Here is a 26,422-nt window from a genome sequence, read left to right as displayed (position 1 = left end):
AAAACAGGAACATCCACAGAGACAGAAAGCGCTTGCCATGGTCTGGGGGAAGGTTGTGACTGGGGACAGACCTTTGTTTTGGGGGTGAAATTGTTTTGGAATTAAGATAGTGTGATGTTTGCACAAACTTGTAAATATACTAAAAAAGTCGATGAATTTTTACATTATAAAATGGTGAATTTTAGGGCATATGAATTTTATCTTAATTAAAAAAAAATAAAGACAATGACAGGGTATCTACAAAGCGGCCTGAGTAATTAAAAACACTACCTGGATGGTGGAAGGGAGGGAAAAAGGGATGAACTTAATCCTGCCCCCATTAATCCTTGGACTGCTAGGGCATGCTTACTCAACATGCGTCATTTCCAATTAGAGTTTTTCAGAGCTAAATAATCACCAAGTCTAATTTATCATTTTAAAAGATTAACAATGCTTCTGAAGATTCTTGGGAAAATAAAGAAACACATATGGTGAACAGAAAGGGAGAGAAACAGAAAGAGTAAGTTCACTTGAGGAGGTTTCATAACCTTCAAGTTTTAGGGACTAGAAGAGGATCAAAGAACTAGCAGAGAGCTTTTGTAGGAAAGTTAATCTGGTCCCCATTCCCCCAAAAATGGGAAAAAAAAAAAAAGAAAATATGCCATGAGCAACTTTATCCAAATCTATAAACTAACTCTTTTTAATTCTAACATAAAAACAAAATGAGGTTTTCTCAAATAATTTGACTTTACAAACTTGAGCTGGCTAGTGAACAGGATATTATAATGACCAAAATATTTACAAATGGATGCTCTGACCAATTAATCTACTCTCGTAAAGCCCATAGGTTTGAGGAAGGCTTGTTTTTATTGGGGTACAATGTACATGACATAAATGTATCATCTTAGTGCACAGTTCAGTAGCGTCAAGTACATTCACACCGTTGTGTAATCACCACCACCATCCATCTCTAGAACTCTCTTTATTTTGAAAAACTGAAACGCTATATGCATTAAACTCCCCATTGCCCCCTGCCTGGCCCCTGGCAACCACCACTCTACTTTGTGAGTCTGATTACTCTAAGTACCTGATTCAGTGAAGTCATACAGTATTTGTCTTTTTGTGACTGGCTTATTTCACTTAGCCTAATGTCCTTTTTTATTCATGTTGTAGCACGTTGGAATTTCCTTCGTTTTTTTAAGGCTTAGTAATATTCTGTTGTATGTATAGACCACGTTTATCCATTCAGCTATTGATGAACACTTGGACTGCTTCTGAGTTTTAGCTTTTGTGAGTAATGCTGCTATGAACAGGGGTGTTCAGGGGTGCCATCTCTTGTCAAGGAGATAACCTAACATCTGCCCTAATACACAGCACATACAGAACTATTTCTGAACTTGTGATACTCGTTCTTTGGTTTCAGGTTTGCTTATACGGTAACATTTTGTTCGTTTGTTTTTATTTCTAATTTTCTTTGTTAGATCATTAGCACTCATTAACTTCTAAAATTAAGTCAGGGAAAAGGAACCAGGCTATCTTACAAACTTAAGTGTTAACTAACAATAACATATCAAAAGGCTTCCCTGGTAGCTTAGCTGGTAAAGAATTCACCTGTAATGCAGGAGACCCTGGTTCAATTCCTGGGTCAGGAAGATCTGCTGGAGAAGGGATAGGCTTCCCACTCCAGTATTCTTGGGCTTCCCTTGTGGCTCAGCTGCTAAAGAATCTGCCTGCAATGCAGAAGACCTGGGTTGGATCCCTGGGTTGGGAAGATCCCCTGAAGAAGGGACTGGCTACTCCACTCCAGTATTTTGGCCTGGTTGCAGAGAGTCAGACATGACTGAGTAACTGTCACTTCACTTAGCAAAGGAAGATTTTTTTTCCCCCAATTAAAAGCAAGTAACTTACAAGTGGAAAAAATATTTAAAAATATATGTTAAAAGTTTACATTAGGTACAAGTTGTATTTCTTAAATGACTTTTTATCCTTCAATATCTAAACAGAGGAATCGGACAAGAACTATCCTTTTTCAACATTTTCTTCTGAACACAAACAAGCTGAAATGCCTACCATTTCAAAAACTGACAAAAATCCTCTCAACTACTTCTCTCTTACTACCTTCCCCCAAAGTCTTTAACAGTAAAAAATATCCCTGAAAAATGCATCTATTTCAGCATATGAGGAGCGGAGGAAAACGGCACAAAGTGGGGTGTAACTGCATCTTTTGTCATACAAATCTCACTTTAAAACAGAATTTTTAGGGATGTCATTTTTCTTTCTCAGTTATCTTTTTAAACCAAATGTGTGTGTGTTTTACCTGATTCTAACATCCTGGATATATTCTTTAAAGGATCATTTGGAGGATTCCAAGACTTACAATACATGAAAAACTTAATATAACAAAGTATAACTTTCTAAAGACATTCTTCAAAATAAATCACAAAGCACAAAAACTACAGAGCAGAGATTCTCAATCTGGAGCCTGCGTGAGAATCCCCTGGAGGGCTTGGTAAAACACAGAGCTGGGGTCCACCCCCAGAGTCTGTGATTAATTAGGTCTAGGGTGGGGTTGGACCAGTCAATCCTAAAGGAAATCAACCCTGAATATTCATTGGAAGGACTGATGCTGATGCTAAAGCTCCAATACTTCGGCCATCTGATGGCAAGAGCCAACTCATTGGAAAAGACCCTGATGCTGAGAAGGACTGAAGGCAGGAGGAGAAGGGGGTGAAAGGATGAGATGTTGGATGGCATCACCAACACTCGATGGACATGAGTTTGAGCAAGCTCTGGGAGTTGGTGGTGGACAGGGAGGCCTGGCATGCTGCAATCCACGGGGTCACAGAGTAGGTCACGACTTAGAAACTGCAGGACAACTACAAGGGTGGCTTCTAAGAATTTGCATTTTCTAGTGAGTCCTCAGATCACAGGGATGCTGTGGGGTCCTTCGAAAAAACCTGCTATATCCAAATGGGAGCATATTCTCTTGAGACTCAAGAAGCATGCACGTTCCCTTTAAACTAACTTTAAAAAGTCACCTTTAGCTGTTCCTCCAAAAAGAAATTACTCTATGGGATAGTACTGTTTAGTTAGCAGTTTTGGTCAATCCCTTTAATAAATTCTTTATGGTACAAAGTTTTTAGTACCCTTCCACAGAGAGCCAGGTCTCATTAAAAGAACTTACTATCCCAAGTGACTTTTGTAATGTGTGAATTCTGGTTCAGCAAATTTCTTTTAATTTGGAGGCTGATAATTATACTAGCACATATTTGGCAAGCAAGCTCCACTGAGAAAAATTAGGTACTTGATTATATTATTTTACACATTTTTCTCTATCTCCATCTGCATGATCCTTGAGCTTATTGCCATAAACCAACAGGCACTGGATTGAAATAGCCCACACACAGATTTGGTTTGATACATGGAATACTTGGGGCAAGGGGAAGTTATGCTTGATCCAACATTTAAAAATCAGGTGCTTTCACATTAAAATTCAGATTTCCTCCATTCTTAAAAAAAAAAAAAAAAAAAAGACAAGATCTGGTAACGTTATTTCCAATTTTGCAAGTAAATACTCATGCAGAGTTGGGCCACAGCTGCCCTTCACAGAGAATTCGAGCTCTAGCTGGCCACAGTCTCCATTCATTTCCTGTCGTCTTCTCCACTGTATTTATCAGCCTAGCCTCTGTTGTTCAGTCACTCAGTTGTGTCCGACTCTTTGTGACCCCATTGACTGTAGCAAGCCAGGCTCCTCTGTCCGGGGAATCTCACAGGCAAGTGTATTTGAGTGTCAGGCATAAGAGGAATCACATAGTAAGTCTCAACTTGAAAAAGTACATATAAACTGGCTCAAATTCGGTGTGGTGCTTCTTTGGACTCGGTCTCTTATGGCCTAAGGTTGTTGACCAGTGGGATCTACAGGCAGGCCACCTCTATTCTCTGGAAATTCTTAGGAACCTGCAGGCTAGGATGAGCAGTCTCTGAAAAGCAATGTGTCAGGCTGATACCCTTCCTAGGTGGCAAAAAGAACAGTGTAGATGATGGGTGTGTCTGCAAAAACCTGCATGCATAAGGCCTATTTACTTATCATAAAAAAAAATTTTTATTGGAATTTAGTTGCTCAGATGCCTATTTATCATCTTAACCCTTTTTCACGTGAAATAACACAGAAAAGTGAAATGGAATACACAGCTTAAAATACTGTAGAGTAAACCTCTATATGAGCTTTCCTGGTGGCTCAGATAGTAAAGAATCTGCCTGCAATGCAGGAGACCCAGGTTCGATTCCTGGGTTGGGAGGATCCCCTGGAGAAGGAAATGGCAACCCACTCTGTTACTCTTGCCTGGAGAATCCCTGTGGACAGAGGAGCCTGGCGGGCTACAGTCCAGGGAGTTGCAAAGAGTTGGACATGACCTGAGCAAGTAACACACACACACTAAACCTCTGTATAACCACCACTCAGTCAAGAACATTGGAATTCCCTACAAAGCCAGCTCCTAATCACGACACTTGCCTTTCTGAGGTAAATACTGACTCATAAGGGCTTCCCTGGTGGATCAGTGGTAAAGAATCTGCCTGTAATGCAGGAGACGTGGGGTCAATCCCTGGGTTGTGCTGCTTTTCTGACTTCCTGAGATAATATTTTCTAGTAATTTGGGGTCTTTTTTCTTTTAAGGCCATACATTTTTCTACTACGTACTGTTTACCTGCACGCTATAAATTTCATTTTATTTTTTTAAGCTATAAATTTTAAATGAAATTTTTTTATCACTTATTTTTAATTTCCATTTTATCTTTAATTTATTATTTAAGGTTATATATTTCAATTTCCAAATATATGATTCCATTTATTACTGATTTCTAGCATAATTACATTGAAATCAGAGTACATATTAGGGATCATATCAATCTTTGAAATCTGCTGAAGCTTAACAATTCAGTGTCATAAATTCTTGTAAAATATTATGTGCCCACTTAAAAAGAAAACGTACTTCACAGTTTGGTCCAGTTTGGTTCACCAGAATGTGTTTAGTAATTATGCTGATCAAATTTTCAATAAATCAATAAGCTTTACAGATTTTTTTCATATGCTTCTTTCATCAGTTACTGAGAAAGGCCTGTTAAAAATTTCCACTGTGATTATGTATAATATTATCTATTTCTCCTATGGTTCTGTAAAATTTTGCTTTATATAACTTTGCAAACATGTTATTTGTTATTGTTGAGTTGCTAAGTCGTGCCTGCCAGGCTTCTCTGTCCATAGGATTTCCCAGGCAAGAATCCTGGAGTAGGTTGCCGTTTCTTTTTCCAAGGGATCTTCCCAACCCAGGGATCAAACCTGCATCTTCTGCACTGGCAGGCGGATTCTTTACCTCTGAGACATCCAGAAAGCAAGTATATCTATTAGGTACAGACAAATTTAAAATCTATCTTCCTGGTGAATTAAAACTGATCATAAAAAAGTAACAGTAATACACAATAATGCTTTCTGGCCTGAAATCTATTTTATCTGATATTAACATAGCTACCCCAGCTTTCTTGTGATTAGCATTCATATTGTACACATTTTTACATCTTTTTATTTCTAATCATTCTGTATCCACAGATTAAATATACACTGTATAATTTATAAAATCTAGACTGAAAAACCTTTGTCTTTTAACCATTAACAGTCAATTTACGTTTAATATAATTACTGACATTTGAATTCGTCTACCATCTCTTTTTGTGTTTTATATATTTCACTTGTTCTATGTTCCTTTTCTCTTCCTTTAAACTCTTTTCTCATTAGTGTTCCCTTTGTTAGTTACAAGTTACAAAAGTTTCTATTTGTTTAATGTTTTTTGTATTATAACGTTTATCCTTGACTTATCCAGGTTGAAATGTTAATTGACACCTTACTACCCTCCTCCAAAACAATGTACAAATCTCAGAACAGGCTAATTCCACTTACCTCCTCCAAATTTTTATGCTGTGTTTGCCCTGTATTTAAAAGAATTCACCACGGTATTATCTTACCCAGCCAATGTTCACTTAGTTACCCACATACTTATCACTGTTTCTTTTTTTTTTTTTAACTATACTTTTAACCACTCATTTAGATTTCTTTTCTCCTACTTGAAGACCCTGATGCTGGGAAAGACTAAGGGCAGGAGGAGAAAGGGGTGATAGAGGATCAGATAGTTAGACGGCATCACTGACTCAATGGACATGAGTTTGAACAAACTCCAGGAGGTAGTCAAGAACAGGGAAGCCTGGAGTGCTGCAGTCCATGGGGTCATGAAGAGTCGGATACGAGTTGGCAAGTTAACAACAACTTGAAGACTACCCATTAGGAACTCCTTTTGGGCAAACAGCTGGTGGTAGACTCAGTTTTATCTATATAAAATAGCTTAACCTTCACTTTTATCTCTTTCTTTTCATTCCTGAACACTATTTTCTGCTGGGTTTAAAATTTGGGGCTGGCAGTTCTTTCTTTCAGCACACTGAAAACATTATTTCACTGCCCCTGGTTTATGTTCTACAACAGATAAGTCAACTGTCGTGTAACCATCACTCTTCTAAACTTCATGACATTTCCCCTCCTTACTGCTTTAAGATTTATCTTTGTATTCTGCTTCCAGAAGTTTCATCATGATGAGTCTAGGTGTCCATTTAATTTTATTTATACTATTTCAGCTTTATTGGGCGTCTTCGATCTTAAGCTGGAGGCCATTCATCTGTTTCAAAAACATTAAGCAATGATCCTTCCACTATCTCACTCTTCTCTTTTCTAGGACTGCAACTATACGACACGCCTTCCTCTATCCTCTCCTACCTTCGTTTATATATATATATATTTTTTTTCTTCTCTCTCTGTGCTTCTCTTTGAATAGTTTCTTCTGATCAACTCTTCTGTTCACTATTTGCTTTCCAGATGGGTCCAACTGTCTGTAAACTTGTTCATTTTCTTTTACATGTTCAGGTCTGGAGTTTTTTAATCTGCAAAGCCACCATTTAGAGTTTTTGGTCCTTGCTGAAAATAAACTTTTATTTCCTTGAATACTGTAAACATAGTATTTTCATTCTGCATCTGATAAGTCCAATTTCTAGAACTCTGAGTCTATTTCTGTTGTCTGTTGCTTTTGCTGATTCTCACCTATGGTGTCTTCTCTTTTTGGGTGCCTTTTTACCTGTAATTGTGGCCAGGTGTTACAACTAAAAATTATTTGTAGAAATAATTTGAGAACTAAAATTATTATGCCTGTCTCTGAGAACATTTCATTGCTTTTGCCTGGTACCTATGGGCATTAGCTAAATGGAAATCATCTTATTCCAAGTAAGCATTATGGTTTCTGGGCTGCTCAAATAACATGAAATTGAGCTGCAGTCAATGTGAGAGTTGGTTTGCTACTAGTTCACCCTTATCGTTAGACATTTCTTCAGGGAGTCCCAACCCAAAGTAAGGAATATTTCACCAGGTTTCCCAGGTTTCACAGACTCAGACTACAATTTTTATTTCCCTAACTCTGAAAGGACACCAAAGGTGAGCTCAGACTCTCAACTTCCTTTTTCTGATTAGCAAATGCCCACAGGACAGAAGTGGCATCAGGGCTAAGCTCAGTCCTCTTTGTTTACATTCTCTGCCAAATCTTAACTCAAATCCATACAACTTACTAGTTCTTAAATGTTCAACATTAAGTACATTTTTATCCAGCCTCTTTCAGTTCAGCTGCTCCGTCATGTTCGACTCTTTGTGACCCCATGGACTGCATGCAGCACACCAGGCCTCCCTGTCCATCGCCAACTCCCAGACTTTGCTCAGACTTACGTACATTGAGTCAGTGACGCCATCCAACCATCTCATCCTCTGTCGTCCCCTTCTCCCGTCTTCAATCTTTTCCAGCATCGGGGTCTTTTCAAATGAGTCAGCTCTTCGCATCAGGTGGCCAAAGTATTGGAGTTTCGGCTTCAGCATCAGTCCTTCCAATGAATATTCAGGGTTGATTTTCTTGAGGATGGACTGGTTGGATCTCCTTGTAGTCCAAGGGACCCGCAAGAGTCTTCTCCAAAACCACTGTTCAGAAAGCATCACTTCTTTGGCGCTGAGCTTTCTTTATAGTCCAACTCTCACATCCATACATGACCACTGGAAAAACCATAGCCTTGACTAGACGGACCTTTGTTGGCAAAGCAATGCCTCTGCTTTTTAATATGCTGTCTAGGTTGGGCAGAGCTTTTCTTCCAAGGAGCAAGCCTCTTAATTTCATGGCTGCAGTCACCATCTACAGTGATTTTGGAGAAGAAAATCAAGTCTGTCACTGTTTCCATGGTTTCCCCATCTACTTGCCACGAAGTGATGGGACCAGATGCCATGATTTTAGTTTTCTGAATGTTAAGTTTTAAGCCAACCTTTTCACTCTCCTCTTTCACTTTCATCAAGAGGTTCTTTAGTTCCTCTTCACTTCCTGCCATAAGGGTGATGTCATCTGCATATCTGAGGTTATTGATATTTCTCCTGGCAATCTTGATTCCAGCTTGTGCTTCTTCCAGCCCAGCGTTTCTCATGATGTACTCTGCATATAAGTTAGATAAGCAGGGTGACAATATACAGCCTTGACGTACTCCTTCCCCTATTTGGAACCAGTCTGTTGTTCCATGTCCAGTTCTAACTATTGCTTCCTGACCTGCACACAGATTTCTCAGGAGGCAGGTCAGGTGGTCTGGTATTATCTCTTTAAGAATTTTCCAGGGTTTGTTGTGTTCCACACTAGCCCCTTTAGGTGACTTCAATAAGAAAGCTGCTTGAATTACATGCCTGACCACTAACTAAAGTAAAACCTCCTAGCATTCTGTTACATATTATAACCTTGGTACATGTCTTCAGCATTATGCTAGGCTTCAGTATTATGTTAACCAAGAACTTCCAGATATTCAAGCTGGGTTTAGAAAAGGAAGAAGAACTAGAGATCAAATTGTCAACATTCACTGGATTATAGAGAAAGCAAGGGAATTTCAGAAAAACATCCATCTCTGTTCCATTGACTACGCTAAAGCCTTTGACTGTAGTACATGACAAACTGTGGAAAGCTCTTCGCTCTATGAGAATTCCAGACCATCTTATCTATTGCCTGAGAAACCTGTATGTGGGTCAAGAAGCAACAGTTGGAACCCGGTGTGGAACAATTGACTGGTTTGTGATCAAGTAAGGCGTATGATGGGGCTGGCTGCTGTCACCCTGTTTGTTGAATTTATATGCTGAGCGCATCATGAAAAATGCTGGGCTGGATGAGTTACAAGCTGGAATCAACATAGGTGGGAGAACATCAACAACCTCAGACATGTGGATGATACCACTCCACTTGCAGAAAGCGAAGAGGAAACTAGAGAGCCTTTTGACGACAGTGAAGGACAGGAGTGAAAGAGCTGGCTTAAGACTAAATATTAAAAAAACTACAATCATGGCATCCAGCTCTATTACTGCAGGACAAACAGAAGGAGAAAAGGTGGAAGTAGTGAAAGATTTCCTCTTCTTGGGCTCTAAAATCCCTGCAGATGGTGACTGCAGCCGTGAAGTCAGAAGACGACTGCTTCTTGGCACGAAAGCGGTGACAAACCTAGACAGCGTGTGGAAAAGCAGAGACGTTCCTCTGCCGACAAAGGGCCGTGTACTCAAGGCCATGGTCTTCCCAGTGCTCACGTGTAGTTGTGAGGGCTGTAAAGAAGGCAGAATGCCAAAAATTGATGACTTCAAACTGTAGCCCTTGAGAAAACTCCTGAAAAGTCCCTTAGATCATCCAGTCAATCTTAAGGGAGATCAACCCTGAATATTGACTGGAAGGCCTGATGCTGAAGCTGTAGTATTTTAGCCATCTGATTGTGAACAGATGACTCTTTGGAAAAGTCCCTGATGCTGGGAAATATTGAGGGCAGAACGAGAAGAGGGCATCAGAGGATGCGATGGCTGCATGGCATCACTGATGAAATGAACATGAACTTAAGTGAATTCTAGGAGATGGTGAGGGACAGGGAGGCCTGGCATGCTGCAGTCCATGGGGGTTGCAAAGAGTCGGACACGACTGGGTGACTGAACAACAACAACAGCAACAGCACGGCCTTTGCTTGACAACACCTGCTCCAAGGTGAAAAGCCCTGTGATATTCTTTGAAGAACAGTGACAGTTCTTACTGGTAGCAACTTACCCCTATAATGCAGAGGAACTATGAAGGATGAGATTTCAAGTTACAGTTTCCTTCCATCAACAGCTGTATGAATAAAGGAAGATGTTTATATGTATTTGTGTGGATACAATGGAATATTACTCAGCCATAAGGAAAAAAATCACGCCATATATAGTTATTAATACATGGTTAGACCTAGAGATTATCATACTAAGTGAAGTAAATCAAAGCAGAAAGACAAATATTATATATCACTAACATGTGGAATCTGAAAAATAGTACAAACACACGTATTTACAAAACAGGCTCACAGACATGGAAAACAAACATGGCTACCAAAGCGGAAGGGGGAGGAATAAACGGGGAGTTTAGGATTAACAGACAAAAACCGTCATATATAAAACAGGCGAACAACAAGGACTTACTTACAGCCCAGGGAAAGTACACACAGTATAATAATCAATAGTGGAAAAGACGTTTTGAAAAGAACATAGATATATACAAATAAATGTATCACCAAATCACTGTGCTGTACATCTGAAACTAACACAATGTTATGAATCAACTGCTCTTCCAAAAACAGTTATAGGTCCTCTAATGTGTTCACTCTGTGACCCTGGACAAAGATTCGTCTGCAAAATTGGGTAGGGGAAACAGTACTTCCTTACGTATCAGAGTGCTGAGTGAGTGCTTAGTTACTCAGTGATGGCCGACGCTTTGTGACCCCATAGACTAGAGTCTGCCAGGCCCCTCGGTCCATGGGATTATACAGGCAAGAATACCGGAGTACTGGATATTCCCCACCCAAGGATCAAACTGGTGTCTCCTGTGTCTCCTGCATTGCAGGTGGATTCCTTACCCATTGAGCCATCGGGGAAGGTAGAAGACCAGATCAAAGAACATAAAAGAACTAGAAAAAGCCTGTAAAACTAAAACTACAATCCTCTTCCCTCCTTGCTCTGCCCTATGGATGAACCACTCATGCACGGCCTAGCTAATTCATCACAGCAGGCTAGTGCTCAACTCATAACTCAGGTCAGTCATCACTGGCTGGCAACATTCCAGAAGATGCAGCATTCCAGGGGCCAATCAAGAGCTACCTGTTGTTACACCATCTGTATTTTAAAAACTTCTGTATACTGACTGTGCACACATATGACATATACACACACACTTAAATACTGTAGGTAGATACCACTTCAGGTACCTTCATTAAAAAACGCCCACTCCAGGTGTGGTTCACATTAGAAAGACTACCAAATGCCCAACCTTCAGGGTCAGGTTATCATTAAGTATGTCAACTACGGCCGTCCAAACGTACAGGAGAGGGTTCCCAATGAGAATACAGAAGGATAAAAGTAACTTCTCTGACTAATAGCGTTCAATACACATAAGGTTGGCTGGAATAGTTGTAGAGGGGCAGTCAGCCTTGTATATACACATGTGGGTTGTTAAGAATCTGGCAAACCAGGCAACCGAACACTCCTGCAGCAGCGCTCTGGGCCTGGTTCTGGACACTTCACAGAGAATCCCATCACCTGACCCGATGGAAAGGTTAGCCATGTCCTGGGATGAGAGCGTGTCTGCATCTGTTTCTACTGAACTTCTGACGTAGAACACACAGTGAAAGCAAAAGGCTGGGGCATCTGTCTATAAGAGGCTGAATGACTAACCTTCGTGCCTGCGTGCATGTATGTGTGCTCGGTTGCTCAGTCATGTCTGACGCTTTGTGACCCTGTGGGCTGTAGCCCGCTGGGCTCCTCTGTCCATAAGATTCTCCAGGCAAGAGTAACAGAGTGGGTTGCTATTTCCCTCTCTAGGGAATCTTCCAACCCAGGGATCGAACCTGGGTCTCCTGCATTGGCAGGTGGATTCTCTACCACTGGAGCCATCCAGGAAGCCCAATGAATGTTCTTATATATGGCAAAATTTGGTCTGAGACTTGACTTTATTGTTACAGATCAAATGGTAGCATGATATCCTCTAATTGCTGGAAGTTATCAATTTCTACCAGAAAGATCTGCACTGTCAGAAGTAGGGAGACTGTTGGCTCAGTTCACTTTGCAACAATTATTGATGCATCCGATTTCCCAAATGAAGCCTGTTGGAAGAGAACCTCAAAGCAGGACCATCACGCTGATCGAGCTGATGCACTCGCTTGCCAGCCTGGACACTCTAAGAGAAAAGCTGTTCCTCTTCAGTGGGAAAACCACAGGAAGCTACAGAGACGGCCTTGGGGTGTGGGTTTTTCTGGGCCTGGGAGCCTGCCAAAAATACCATCATTCCATTTCTGGCCCCTAGAACGCAATAATACCCAAGCCTTTTTTTTTTTTTTCCTTTTTTTGCCTCCAGGAATTCCCCTAAACCACCTGGACGCAGTACTCTGCTCGAAATGATGTCACTTAGACAGTATCTGTATTCACAGGAATAATGGGAAGCAACTCTCCTACTTCCCTAAGTAAATGCGAAACAGAAGCATCTGTACTTTCAAAACAGCACTTCTTTTGGATCCCTAACAGCTGTATGTCCCTTCCCTTCAAATGTTTTTTTCAACAAATTGAAGCTGAAAATTGACCCAAATAGGAGAGTGAACTACGTTTGCCATGAACAGTTTCTTGAGGAAAACCTCTGAAATCCTCACTCCCCTCTCCCAGCCTGCATCTGGGCTGCTGGAGGGAGGCAGCACCAGCCATCGCTCCAGCCCAAGCGACATTCCCAACGACACCTTCTGAAGTCACAACCCCGAGAAGCACGTTCAGCACGCTCCTCTGGGTATCAGAATTCCCCTTTAAAAAGACAAGTTCCCCAAGGGTAGTCAACCAACTGGTTCATCAAGGAGCTTAACCAATCTATTCTTTTTTTTTTTTAATTTATTTATTATTTCTTTTTTTGGCTGCACTGGGTCTTCGTTGCTGGCTTTTATCTAGTTGCAGTGAGCGGGGGCTACTCCCCAGGCACAGAGCACGGGCGTCTCGTTGCTGTGGCCCCCTGTGGCCGGGCACAGTCTCTAGGCACAGGGGCTCAGTGCTTGTGGCACATGGTCTCAGCTGCTCTGCAGCACGTGGACCAGGGATCGAACCTGTGACCCCTGCACTGGCGGGTGGACTCCTCTGCTGCGCCATGCCACCAGCGCGGTCCCCAATCCACCCTTGAAACTGTTGAAAACGTAAAGTGGACTCTTCCCCTCTGCCCCCAGATGAGTACACTGGAATACTCCGAGTGTGAGGTAAGCCTTCCACCTCACTGTCTGAGAGCTGTTTTTAATACAGCAGGTAAATGAACTGGGAGTCCTGGGCTCTCATGCGACTTCTCTGAGTCCAGTGATCTCTCCACCTGATAGACTGGGAAGCCCCCTTGCTAGCCTCTTCACAGGAAGCTTGAAAGGGAGACTGGGAAGACATCCATCAGGGGATGCCAAGGAGGGCGGAAATGCCGCCGCCCAGGCAGCTGATGCACTCAGCTCCCGCTGCACTGGCCTCCAACCCACTCACAGCTCCAGGAAGAGGCAGGAGACGGGCCTGTGAGCAGCAGTGAGGGGCAGGGATGAGAACCCACAGACATGGCCTGGTGCTGGCACAGAGCTGCCCTCCAGACCCTCGGGGCCTTGCCTCTAAGAGCACAGGGAGACGCAGAGTTCAGAGGGAACACAGGCAGAAGCCTTTCCCCAAGGTTCGCATCAGCTCCTCTCAAGCTGTGGGCCCAACCCTGGCTACATATACCTGCAGAGATCTCCAGGAAATTAGAAGATTCACCCCTGCCCCGAGTGCACAATCCTGGGAACATTAAACCTCATTTCATTTTGGTTAATAAATAGAGCCCTGGGTGAACAGCCTACTAGAAAAGAAAAGAGAAAAGGAAAGAAAAAGACAAAGAATCTAACAGCCTGCACGTTTAATATTTGCTGACCTCCTAATTTTTTTTACAAATTTTTACAAAAATTGCTTTTTTTTTTTTCAATTCATCTCGGTTTTTTTTTGTCAACTTCTAAAGATAGAAAGTTTATTATGTCTGTAAATTACAAAGTGAGCGTATTTTTAAAGGACAATGAGAATGGCACATGATCTCCGCTTGCACAAAGGAGCGATCAAAAACATTTACAGAAGGACGTGCCTGGTGGTCCAGCGGTTAAGAATCCGCCTTGCAATGCAGGGGACGTGGGTTCGATCCCTGGTCTGGGAATTGAGATCCCACAGGCCTTGGGGCAGCTAAGCTTGCACACGGCAACTACTGAGCCTGCCATACAACTCGAGAGCCCGTGAACCGCAACGCAACATCCTGTATGTCACAACTAAGACCCGACGCAGTGACATAAGTAGGAAAACTACAGCGGGGGGCTGTGGCGGAGACATGTACAGAGCGGTGCCGCATCCAGACACTCGGCACACCTGCTTCTCCTTAATCCTCACTGCCACCAAGGAAGAACCACAGGCCTTCTCCCCCTGAGGAAACTGAGCCACAGAGACTTCCAGACACTCGCCACAGGTCACGTAGCTACTAGGTGGCACTGTCTTGAGAGCCGGTGCTCGTTTCTAGTGCACGAACCCTGTCCAAGTGGCCTGTCGCCTTTCTGCCAGGCCTGTATACCTGGAGTTCCCTGGGACAGGAGCTCGCACGCGTTCAGACCTGCAAGCTGTCTGAAGCCTCTGCCGTTCTTTAAACATCACTGACTCAATGGACATGAGTTTGAGCAAACTCTGGGAGATGGCGAAGGTCAGGGAAGCCTAGCATGCTGCAGTCCATGGGGGTCACAGAGAGTTGGACACGACTAAGCGACTGAACAACATCAACAAAAATTTGAAACATTTTTTTTTTGCAAATGGCTCATTCCTTTTATTCACGACACACGGCTTCAAGCTGCTTTTGGCCTTTTCCAAAAAATCAAACCCACCCTCAAAGGTCAAGAATTTGCCACTGCTGAGGCTATGAGGAGAAAAATATTGTGAGATCTGAAGCAATTTCCCAAGAAGAACTTGTCAACTGTTTTGAGTTACCACACACCCCCTGTGCTGCACCCCCTCCCCACCTGCCCCCAGGGGTCCCTGAAATAGCCCATTTCTGGGGACTTTCAGTCCTTTTGCAGACAGCATGATAGGGTGATGTGGGTCTCATCTTTCAGGTATTAAGTAAGTGCCTATTGGAATATTCTCAGTAATAGGGAGCAGTGAGTGATTAGGCAAAGAACACCAGATGTTGTGAAATAAAACTCATATTCCTCCAGCAGAGCCAAGTGGCACGCGTGTGTTTTTGTTCTCTTCCTTATGGCAACCCACTCCAGTATTCTTGCCTGGAGAATTTCATGGACGGAAGAGCCTGGTGGGCTACAGTCCATGGGGTCGCAAAGAGTCAGACCCGACTAAGCAACTAACACACACACATATATACTGATCTACCAGGAAACCATTTTGCTCTCATTTATTTTTTAGTTTTTAAATCCACTTGCATGTGATTGAAGTCAAGTTCGTCAGGTCAGACTGAACTAACAGAAAATCTGGATGTGGGCAGAGTGGCAAGCCCATGGCTGGTTTTCTGCTCAGGCTTCCTTCTCAAAGAAAGAGCAACATGGAGTTCATGTTCATGCTCAGGACAGGTGAGGGGTTTTTAATGCGACAGTGAATCACTGCCACTCGCTTCAAACCCCCACTTTTGCCATCATCTCCCTTCGGGGTCCTTCAGGTAAATGTTGACATAAAACGAAAGGGAAATGTGAAGTTCAACCTGGAGCTGGGGGAAAACCCAGATTCTCTCTCTTGCCTTTGCAAACAACACGAAAATGTACTTCTGCCTGGACTTCCGTTTGAAGCTGGAGTGCCAGTAAAGGTCTTAAAGATATCCATGCGCTTCAGTGACTCAAGCCAACTGCCAAGACACCTAGGCTGCCTGGAGTTCTGACTGCGGGCTGTGACATTCATCACGGCCGGCAAAGCAGTCCTCGTGGGGAATAAGCGCGTGTCCCAGCGATGCTGCTATGCCTTACGATTCTGCCCAGTGTCTGCTCACTCAGTGTCAAGACAATTCTTATAATTTAACAAACTTTGCCATGTCTGCTCTCCCACCGACTGTTCACCTTCGGCACGCCTGCAGCCCTGCCAGGACCACAGAGCAGATATTTCCCCAGTTTTAGTCTGACAGCTATAAATTTAAGATGTCTAACTTCAGTGTGTGCTTTAGCCAGCCCTTAAGATACTCCAGCAAACAGGAACATGCAGTGTTTTCTTCCGTGTTAAGAAAAATAAAAAACCTTAATAAAACTTTTATGCTGGAAGAATTACTGAAAACTAGGAAAGGCCAGACACTGTAAAATTTATCACTATGATCACATACGATGTGATATAAACAAGTTATAACAACAGTAACTTCAGGAATAGGATGTTCTCAAATGGTTCTTTCACATTTTCTAGGGCAAGAAAGGCTGCAGTGATAAGTACTTTTAGAAATACCTGGACAGGATATCGGAAGACCTTTCGAAAATAATAAAATGGAGACTTTTAGAATCCTGCAAGAGAGCAAGCAAAAGCCTGCAAAGAGCTCACTGCCAGAATGCGTCCTTTCAGAAAATGTTAAGTCATCTTTGATGAATCCCAAAGGCTCTTTGGTTTAACATACTTTGGAAATGGTCTTCCAACACAATAACAAATCATCGAAAGCATCGACTCAAGCGAATGAGGCAGTAAAAGCTGGAAAGCGGCTCAGCTGAACCAATACCCAGAGCACTGGGATGTACCGTTTGATTCCAATTACCACGTACAGCTTCATGATAGATCGTGCCTATGCACTGGCAGCCAGAGGGTGTCTGCCCCCACACCTCAGCTCCCTGCCTGACTCAGCCCTGGGGGCACAGCCCACCTTCCCATCCCTCCCTGTCATGCTGCTTGTTTATTCAACTACAAAGCACTCATTCATTTCTCTCACCATTCAAAGCGTATTTCATCAGTTCCTACTACTTCCTATAAAATGGTTATCCCTTCCAAGCTTAGGAACATCTCTTGGGAAAACACGTTTAAATAAGTTGATACGCCTGACATACGGAATTGTGTGGTGTCATTTTCCTACCTCATCCAGAAAGATACCATCAGAAACTTCATAGGCTATCTTCTTGACCTCTGTATCATCCCAAAACGTTTCATGAAAGAAAAGCTCCCAACATTTGTTGAATAATGGTTGTGAAAATAAACAGCCAAATATATATTTACATGAGTTTAAGTACTCAATTTAAACAGTTTAATGTATATATACATAATTTTATTTCCAGCTTCCCTGATGGCTCAGACAGTAAAGCATCTGCCTACAATGCGGGAGACCTGGGTTGACTCCCTGGGTCAGGAAGATCTCCTGGAGAAGGTAATGGCAACTCACTCCAGTATTCTTGCCTGGAAAATCCCATGGATGGAGGAACCTGGTAGGCTACAGTCCATGGCATTGCAAAGAATCGGACACGACTGAGCGACTTCACTTCCGCTTTCTTTTATTCCAACTGTGTCTGTACAATATAAGCATGAATGTCCATAAATGGTTTCCCAATTCAAGCTGATGGTGTCCTTATGTCTTGGAGTGGGAACCTATCCGTTCTCCAGCGGATCTTCCCCACCCAGGAATCAAACTGGGGTCTCCAGCACTGCAGGCGATTCTTTACCAGCTGAGCTACTAGTGAAGCCCTCTTATTTTAAAAAACAGCAGTTACTGCCATGTTCTTCCCTCCCCCGCTTACAAAGGTGTGAGGGGTAGAGGGAGGAGGCAAGACAATGAATGTATTACAGAAACAAGAAGGAACATGAGCAGACGGCAGCTGGGGCTCTTTGCCCATCAGAAAACAAACCCATGGGCCACTGGAGTAGTGGCAACTAACTCCTAGAACCGAGCAGGGTCAGAGTCTCCTCCCTCCCCCACCTGGATGTAGCTCAGCCTAAAGAAAGTAGCTGACCAAGTGAGGCCACAATCTCCAAGTTGTGGAACAAAACTCAGTGGTAGAGCAGCCCAGGCGTCTCCCTTTACTACAGCTGAGGGAAAGGACTCCCCAGAGAGAGGGGGCTACTTTCCCAAGCCGCACAGAGAGCTCATGGTGGGGCTGGCTGGCGACATCCACAGCCTGCAGCATCTCGTCAGGAGAATGGGAATGTCATCCCAACCCCCCGCCTGCCCCCAAAACCCAAAGAAACCTCAGAGCAGGGATGCCTTCCGAGGATCCACAGGCATACTTGAGGGACTTCACAAAGCCAATGAAATCGTCTACAAAATTGTGTGTGGCTTCCATGTCTCACGGGAGCAGGGTTTATACTGCCTTCATCAGTCTGAATGAGGCCCAGAAGCACGTATCAATAGCTGGGGAAGGCAGAAGGCTAAAAGCAAACGAGATTAATTCCAAACTGAAAGGAACCCAGATTTTCAGTAACGTGAAAACTACACTTGAGCTAGGCAGCCCCTGGAACCTTCTAAGGAGAACACAGCCCTAAATTTTCTGGTCTGGATGTTAAAAGAAATACTGTGAGGAAAAAAAAAAAAACTGTTTGGACAGGCAAGGTGGGTCTTTGACCTTAAGTGACAGGGAAAGCAGTAAGCACTGATTGGGTGGTCTCAGAAGACCACAGGTTAGACGTAACCAGCAAGGCTGAGTTCTCTGGAATCACAGGGGAGGTTTTGGCATCAACAGTCGTCAGGGACCACGACGGAAGGTTTCTGCAGCCTCTCAAAGCCAAGGCAGCCTGTACTTTCAACCAGGCCTTTCACTGTACCTGCTGGGCAACAGCGAGCCCAGGAGGGGAGAAACAAACTCGGGGAGACCTAGCGCAATCACAACGGTCTGTGTTTTCCTCTTGTTTCTGATGTCGACATCAGTCCCAGGAGCAGGCAGAGGCCTTGCTGCTTGGTCACAGGGAACTGGATACACGTCAGCCATTGCGATTTCCCTGGGAGACAGAAAATATTTTCCCCGCTCTATGGATGAGGAAATTGAAGCAAAGGGAGAACCGTCCAAGGCTTTTCAAGGAGGTGAAGAGCCAAGAGCTGTGAGGTTAGGGGCCTGCAGCTAAAACACTCCATACTGGCTCGGGCTGGATGTTTCGCCTCCTTTTGGGATCTGAGCAGTTCTGGGGGGTTGGGGAAACCCTAGCTGCTAAGGACGAGATGTGGGATACAGTTTTACACAACGCGGCCATACATATGGAATCCATCACACATTAAAACAGAAGACTCGGGGCCTCGCTGGGTAAATGAGGTAGAAAAAGGGAACCTGGGGGTTACTCATCATTTTCCAAATCAGAGATTTACGTCCCTTTTGGAAAGGAGAAGGAAAACCTGGCTGCAGCCCAGTTCTGAGTAGTAGTTGCCACTGAGAGGCTGCATGCAAGAATTCCTGGCCTGCGCTGTGGATGGCTCTTCCGATTGGGCTCCTGCCAGTTCTTGTAAGTGGTTGAGATTTAAAATCCTGTATCAGATCAGAGAGGCCGAGAGTGTGCTTGATGCAGCAGCACAAATTCCTCTCTCTAAAGCTGATTTCAGGCTTATAACAGCAGTGCTCAGAGAGAAAAATTACCTGCACATATCTATAAAATATAGGCTTCCCTGGTGGCTTAGACCATTCAAGAATCTTCCGGCAATGGAGAAGACCTGGGTTCCATCCCTGGGTGGGGAAGATCCTCTGGAGAAGGGAATGACTACCCACTTTGATATTCTTGCCTGGGAAGTTTCATGGACAGAGGAGCCTGGTGGGCTACAGTTCACAGGGTTGCAAAGAGTTGCACACGATTGAGCAACTAACACTTTTACTTCACTCTAAAATATAGGTGATTTTTAAGTCCAGAAGGGCAGACATCAATATCTGACAATGATCTGCACGGCTAGGATATAGTGAATTTTTTCTTTATCCTTAAATATACTTGTTGATTTTTCTGCAATGAAAACGCATTGCTTGGGGACTACAGGAAAAAGCAAGGAAAGGAAATATAAAAGCTAGCAACGTCAAGGGTCAACAGGGAGCCAGAGCTTATCTCATCCGACTGACTCATGTAACCAAAGAAAGGGAAGCGGGCAGAGCGGGGAGCACCGTGAAAACCCCCGCCTATCTTCCTGGGCCCCTACCCCCATGCCGGGGCTGCAGCGGCTGGACTCCTCAGGCTAGGAAACCCCCTAAGCCCAGTGCTAGGTGAGAAAGAGCCTCAAGGGCCAGAGGAAATACAGCCAGATTGCACTCAGGAACCACCAAGATGGAAACAACTCACCAAGACAAGGGGAATGAGGGAATGAGGTGTGCCGCTCCCCAGAACGCCTTCAGAAACCTGCCATGTTCTCTTGCCCTGGCTGTCGCCCGTGTGATTCCCCGGGCCTGGAATATCTCCCCCATGTCCTCTCTCCCATGGATCTCTACACATTCCTCCTTATCCTTTAACGTCAGCTTAGAAGCTGCTCAGAGGCCTTCCTGGGTCTTCCCCATTTACAAAGCTAAATGGTACCAGGACACCCCCACTAGAGGATATCCTGCAACTTGCACGGCATGGCAAAACATGAAAACAAGAGGCTATGCCTTGACTCTGGAGCACATCACAGTGTTAGGGAGATTAGTATTGGTTTATAGGTCTCCCTCACTCTTGGCTCAGTCAGTAAAGAATCTGCCTGCAATGCAGGAGACCCGAGTTCGACCCCTGGGTCAGGAAGATCCCCCTGGAGAAGGAAATGGCAACCCACTCCAGTATTCTTGCTTGGAGAATCCCATGGACAGAGGAGCCTGGTGGGCTACAGTCCACGGAGTCACAAGAGTCGGATGCAACTTAGTGACTAAAGCGCTCTCTTGTTAGTGTTCTCTGAAGGCAGCGGCTGTTTTAATCATCTCTGCATCTCTGGCACACAGCAGGGACTCACATGTCCGCTGAGTAAACAAACGACTGCTGACAGACAGTGAGAGTCCCATTTCTCCTTCCAAACCCAGCCTTTGTCTTTTTGTCCCAACAGCGCATCAGCAGAACTTTTAGGAAAAAGGTTGCTCTGGGGTAGAGGTTTTTCTTAAAAGATTTTTAAATACTTGAGTTTAATGTTGACTTTTCATACTTCTTCAATTAACAAAGAAAAGAGAAGTGAGAGAAGAAAGGTAGGATTACATAATATCAAAAGAAAAATGACGGCCGGGCTCTGCCGAAGGCAACGAAAGCACAGCTGACCGTATGATGACGCCAGAGCTGGCGTTCAGTCTTCTTCCACCAGCTTCTGTCCGCAAGACGCACACACAGGTGCACATGAACAGCCAATAACAAGTCACTTTGGGAAGGTTACTCACAGCCCATCAACAGAAGGGCCCGGCGTACTGTAAACACCAGGATGAGTATAGTATTAGGGTTGCTAATGGCTAATTAAAATCTGAAGATCAGGTTTCTGGGCACATCTTGCTGCATCTGGGCACTAGGCAGTCCCAGATGGTATGAGAGCGGAGTTTGGGGCCTGCTTCCTCATAACAGGCTGTCCCTGCAACACTGCCAAGGTGCGGAGTGACGGAATCGTGCAACCACAGCAAGAGTCCCCTGCCTGCAGTCTCCTCGGGCACGGCCCTGTTCCTGACTTGGAAGGTCCGACAGAAGGTTCCAGTCAACTGCTGGGTCCCAGAAACAAGGCTGCAGTTCCATCAGCACCAGAGGGGACCTAGTTTTAATCCTTGGGAAAGAGAATGGTCACAATACTCAGCATATTGCTCCCCTCCCCCAAGACTGTCTCCGAAGGGGCACAAGGAAACTTTCCGGGGTAAGGGATACACTCTGTGCCTTGACGGAAATGTATGTTACATGGGTGTATGTGTTTGTCCAAAGTATAGAATTAAGTCTCATGAGATTTCTGCATTTTTATGTATGCAAACTGTACCTAGAAAATAAGAACCGTGCACAATGATCAAATTCCAGGCGGTAGGCTTACTATCTACAATGGGAGGGACTAGCAATCTTGGAACTACTTTCTGTGTAGTTCAGTGAATCAGCCAGTGTAATGGGAGCCAGGCTTCTCACCGTGGGGGAAGGTAGTTACTAACACAGAAAGGGGGAAATTCTCACTACCAAAGGGGGGTAACTTCACCATGTGCCTCCTGACATGAGGACACACCATCTCTTCTCTGCCAAAAATTCATAACTTGAATCTAGTCATAAGGAAACAGCAGACAGATCCAAACAGAGGGAAATTCTACAAGATAACTGGCACAACGTCAAAGTGTTCAAGTTAAGGAAAGATGAAGAAAAGCTAAGGAACTTCTCCAGACCGAGGGAAGCCAGACAGACACGACAACTGAACGCCTGATCCTCCTGACTCGGATTCTGGTCTGGAGAAAATGCTTATGAAGGACATTACTGGTACAAATAACAACACCTGAAACGCAGACTGTGCGTCAGGTCAGTATTATGCAAACATTTACCTGCCTGCATTTGATCAGTGCATTCTGCTTAGGTAAGACAGGAATCTTTTTCTGAGGAAACATACACTGATGTATTTAGCTATAAACAATCACAATGTCTCCAACTCATTCCCAGAGTTTCAAGAAAAAGAGGAGGGGGACGTCCCTGCTGGTCCAGTGGTTAAGAATCCACCTGCCGATGCAGGGGACACAGGTTCAATCCCTAGTCCGGGCACTAAGATCCCACATGTCACAGGTCAACTAACCCCATGAGCCACAACTGCTGAGCCCACGCACCCTGGAGCCCAAGCTCTGCAACCAGGAAGCCACCACAATGAGCAGCCCTGCGTTGGAAGACTGGTCCCTGCTCACTACACCTAGAGAAAGCCGGAGCACAGCAAGGAAGACCCAGCACGGTAAAAAACAAAATAGAAAGAAAGAAAAAGGAGAGGGAGGGAGGGAGAAGATCACACACACACAAATGCAGAAAAGTATAAACAACGGGGAGATCTGGGTAAAGCAGTTCCTTGTACTATTCCCACAGCTTGCCTGCAAGTTAAAAATCATATCAAAGCAGAAAGGTACCCCTCCAAATACCCTAACTTCCCCCAAATTATCTAGGTGAAAAATCTAAAAACAATAGATTAATTCAAAGTATGATGAGAAATCCTTTCAAGAATATTGGTTTCAAAATTATACTTTTCCCTCTGGTAGCAATTCCACAAAACTATTTGGCTCTGAAAACCTAAAAAAAAGAAAGAAAAGAAAGACACAAACCTTGAAATAGGGTTTTTTAAATTCCAGTGACAGATACTATCTATCATTTTAGAAAGTCTTACAAGGCAATGCACAGAAATCAGAATGAAAGCCACTCCTCACTGCCCCCCTCCCTTCAGATCCTCCAGTATTTTTCCTGGAAGATGGAATAATTCACCTGGCTGCACGCCAAGCTGAAATCAACTAGGATAAGGAACAATGTGAGTGTAGATGATCTAGCTTCCCTGACACCTAAGTAGGGAACTGTACTCTTCCCCAGCTCAGGCCTTATAAAAAGCCTATGTTTTATTTGCATAAATAAGGTAAGGAAGGCATTATTACTCGGCACAGCTTATTCTACCTCTCCAATCTGTCTGTTTTTATGGTTAAATCAAGACACAAGAATGGCCTTGTGTGTGTGTGTGCGCGTGCTCAGTCGTGTCTGACTCTTTGCAACCCCATGGACTGCAGCCCTGGACCAGGCTCCTCGGTCCATGGAATTTTCCAGGCAAGAACCCTGGAGCAGGTTGCCATTCTTCCCAATCCAGGGATCAAACCCACATGTCATGTGTTGGCAGGCAGATTCTTTACCACTGCGCCACCTGGGAAGCCCATTCTATTTAGTACTTTGCTTTTTAAAATCATAATAGTACTTCATGGAAGTAATATCAAGACACAAGTATGGCCTTAGTCCTATGGGGGGCGGGGAGTGGGGGGAAGCAAAAATACTGAAAAGTACCAAAGGAAAAAATTACTTCATGGATGTCAAAGGAGAAATTTTTAAAAGTCATTTTTAGCCCCAAAGAATGTTTGAAACAAAAACAACTATGATATGACTCAGTATAAAAAAAATATCATGCTAATATGCATTAAGAAAAATTCATACACAGAGATGAAAAGGTAACTGCATCTGTCATTTCAAAGTATTAATGCTGGGTCTGCAGATAATAGAGAATGACATTCTCCTAAGCATATGAGTAAGGTAGCCAAGTAAGTAAATGCTAGGCTTCTACTGTAAGGAAATACATGCACCCATGAAGCAACCTTTTCAGCACAAAAGAAATGTGATACCCGGACCACATGAAAAGTGGTCGCTCTGGGAACAGCACAGCTGTTAAACCCAAGTCAGCTTTATTAAGTCGTCCAGCGTGTTTATGTAAAGCAGGACCCTCAGAATGACCACTAAGAGGAAATACTTTGCTAACAAAAAAATACTATCTACACTTAATTCAAGGCTCAGAATAAGCGTGAAGGAAAAATGCAAAGCTATGCGCTTTCGAATATGAGGGACGGCAACTAGCGGATATGCTCGTGATCCTTTTATAAACAGTATCTCTGGGGCTAATTTAATTAGAAATAGAACAAGGAGAAAAAAAAAATGAGTGTTTGCATTTCGCTTAGAGAACCTAATTATCTTCACCTCATTTGACTAACTAGACCTAGATAAAGCCACAGAGAAGTCTCTGACACTTGTGTCAAACAATTTCAATATGAAAATTAATACTGCCAAGTTATTTTGAGACTAATTAGCTCAGACACTCAAAGGAAAAAAAAAAAGGTACTGTGCTGAAGAGCACATAATCCTAAAACCTGCATTTCTGAAGACGAAAGTGCACGCAGACATCCCTGAGGCCTTGGCTCAGGCACAGAGGTATCAGACGCCCTCGAGAACCCACGGAAAGTATGAGCTCGTGGATAACCACCTACGAATGGTAACGTTTAACTCTCAACATGGACACTTGGGATGCAGCGTGATAAAACCAGAGCTTAGTCTACTTTTGAAGAAGAAAGAAAGAAAAAATTACTCGAAGTTTTTGAGCATCTAAAAATAATCAAATTTATCAACACTGTTGCTCAAATCTGAGTTAACTTTTTAGAGAAACCGGTCAAGATGGTGCTTCTCCTAAGATGAGACCTAAGACAAATTTTCAAAGCCAGCTTGCCATCTCAGAGCGCAGACTTTACCCAGAATTCAGTCCTGTGCAGACTGACGTAGGCTACACAGCAAAGAAGCCCCGAACTGTAACCGAGAGGCTGGGGTCTGGGGTTAATGGCCCCAGTGCCTAACATGTGGACATGGACGTCTTACCAAGAATCTGGAGTTTTAAAAGCCAGGTCAAATCACTGGGCGTTAGAAGGCTTAGAGAGCTTTCCAGAAGGAAGTCAGCTAGAACACACAGTGTATGTGTAAAAACAACTCAGACTATCTCCAGGCCTATTAAAGAAAAATGAGATGCCATCACTGTAGGTTTGAGATATATCGGCCGGTTCCCGTTACAATGGGGGACACACGAGCTCTGGTTTTAGAGCCTCTGGAAAGATCAAAGCTGAATGGGCCCTTTTATTGGCTCCCCGTCCAGTCCCCTAATCTCTGTTTACTTTTTCTTTGTCATTATGTGGAACTCCAAAAGACATCATCAGGACCGCCTGGTCTCCCTCATCCTCTGAGCAACACTTAAAAACTGCTCTGTGATGGTCTGTGCGAGTAAGGAGCCCTCGGGGGAGGAACAAAGACGAGAAAAGTTCAAATTCGAGCCCAAATCAGCCTGCTTGCTGCAAGGACTGACACAGAGCTGAAATGATCTAATTCAGTCTCTCTCACTATACTACAAACCAAACTTTCTCAGGCTGGTTTCCCTGGGAGAATGAACACAGATAAATGAAACCATAACCCCTTCTAGTTTGGTTTTTTTTTTTCAGACCCTAGCCCTCCCCAACGAAAAGCCCTCAGCTGGTTTCGGGGCCTCTGGCTAGGAAGGCTGACCGGGCTCATATTAAAAAACAAGTCCTGCCAATGCAGAACGACTTACTTTGGAAGAACAAGCCGTGCATTTGTCAAAGGCCAGGCTGACAGGAAGGACGTTATCAAACCGTGACAGAAATCCTCGTATCTAGAAACAAACAAACAAAAATTCACGTCAAGCCCCAAACGACACACCTGTGAAGGACATGTGTAGTTTCTGGCAAGAAGTGGGGAACAATTAATCTGTGCTCTTCACACAGGTTATGAACAGATTACTAATGAAAATGGAGTTCAATGTACTTTCGTATTTGTGCTAAATAAGTCAGTTGTGAAGAACTGTATCAGGTCCTTTATCCCATTAAGAACTGGCACACAAGCTTTGCACATATCTGAGACCTAAACACAAACTGACTCCCAAACATAAAAAGC

The 26,422-nt window shown here is 43.7% G+C and overlaps 1 protein-coding gene across 50 annotated transcripts in view; it reads right to left on the bottom strand.

Annotated features, from left to right (window-relative positions):
* Positions 1–26,422, bottom strand: part of ATG7 (autophagy related 7) — a 282,407-nt gene that overhangs the window by 152,521 nt on the left and 103,464 nt on the right. For 48 of the 50 annotated variants that reach the window (XR_015151824.1, XR_015151826.1, XR_015151827.1 and 45 more), the window contains one exon: positions 26,061–26,141. Coding sequence is in view for 41 of the 50 variants with exons in the window: in XM_086368531.1 (XP_086224657.1) it covers positions 26,061–26,141 (81 nt within the window). In the remaining 9 variants the exon portion in view is untranslated. Of the gene's footprint in view, positions 1–10,160; positions 10,224–26,060; positions 26,142–26,422 lie in introns of all 50 variants that reach the window. The other 2 variants (XR_015151821.1, XR_015151822.1) reach the window with 1 other exon arrangement.

The sequence above is a fragment of the Bos grunniens genome, chromosome 22 (genome assembly GCF_055505025.1).
Source record: "Bos grunniens cultivar Pamir isolate PY7600 chromosome 22, Bosgru_T2T1.0, whole genome shotgun sequence".
Classification (NCBI taxonomy): Eukaryota; Metazoa; Chordata; class Mammalia; order Artiodactyla; family Bovidae; genus Bos; species Bos grunniens.
The sequence above is the reverse complement of the archived record's forward strand: the minus strand, read 5'-3'. Positions and strand labels throughout refer to the sequence as shown.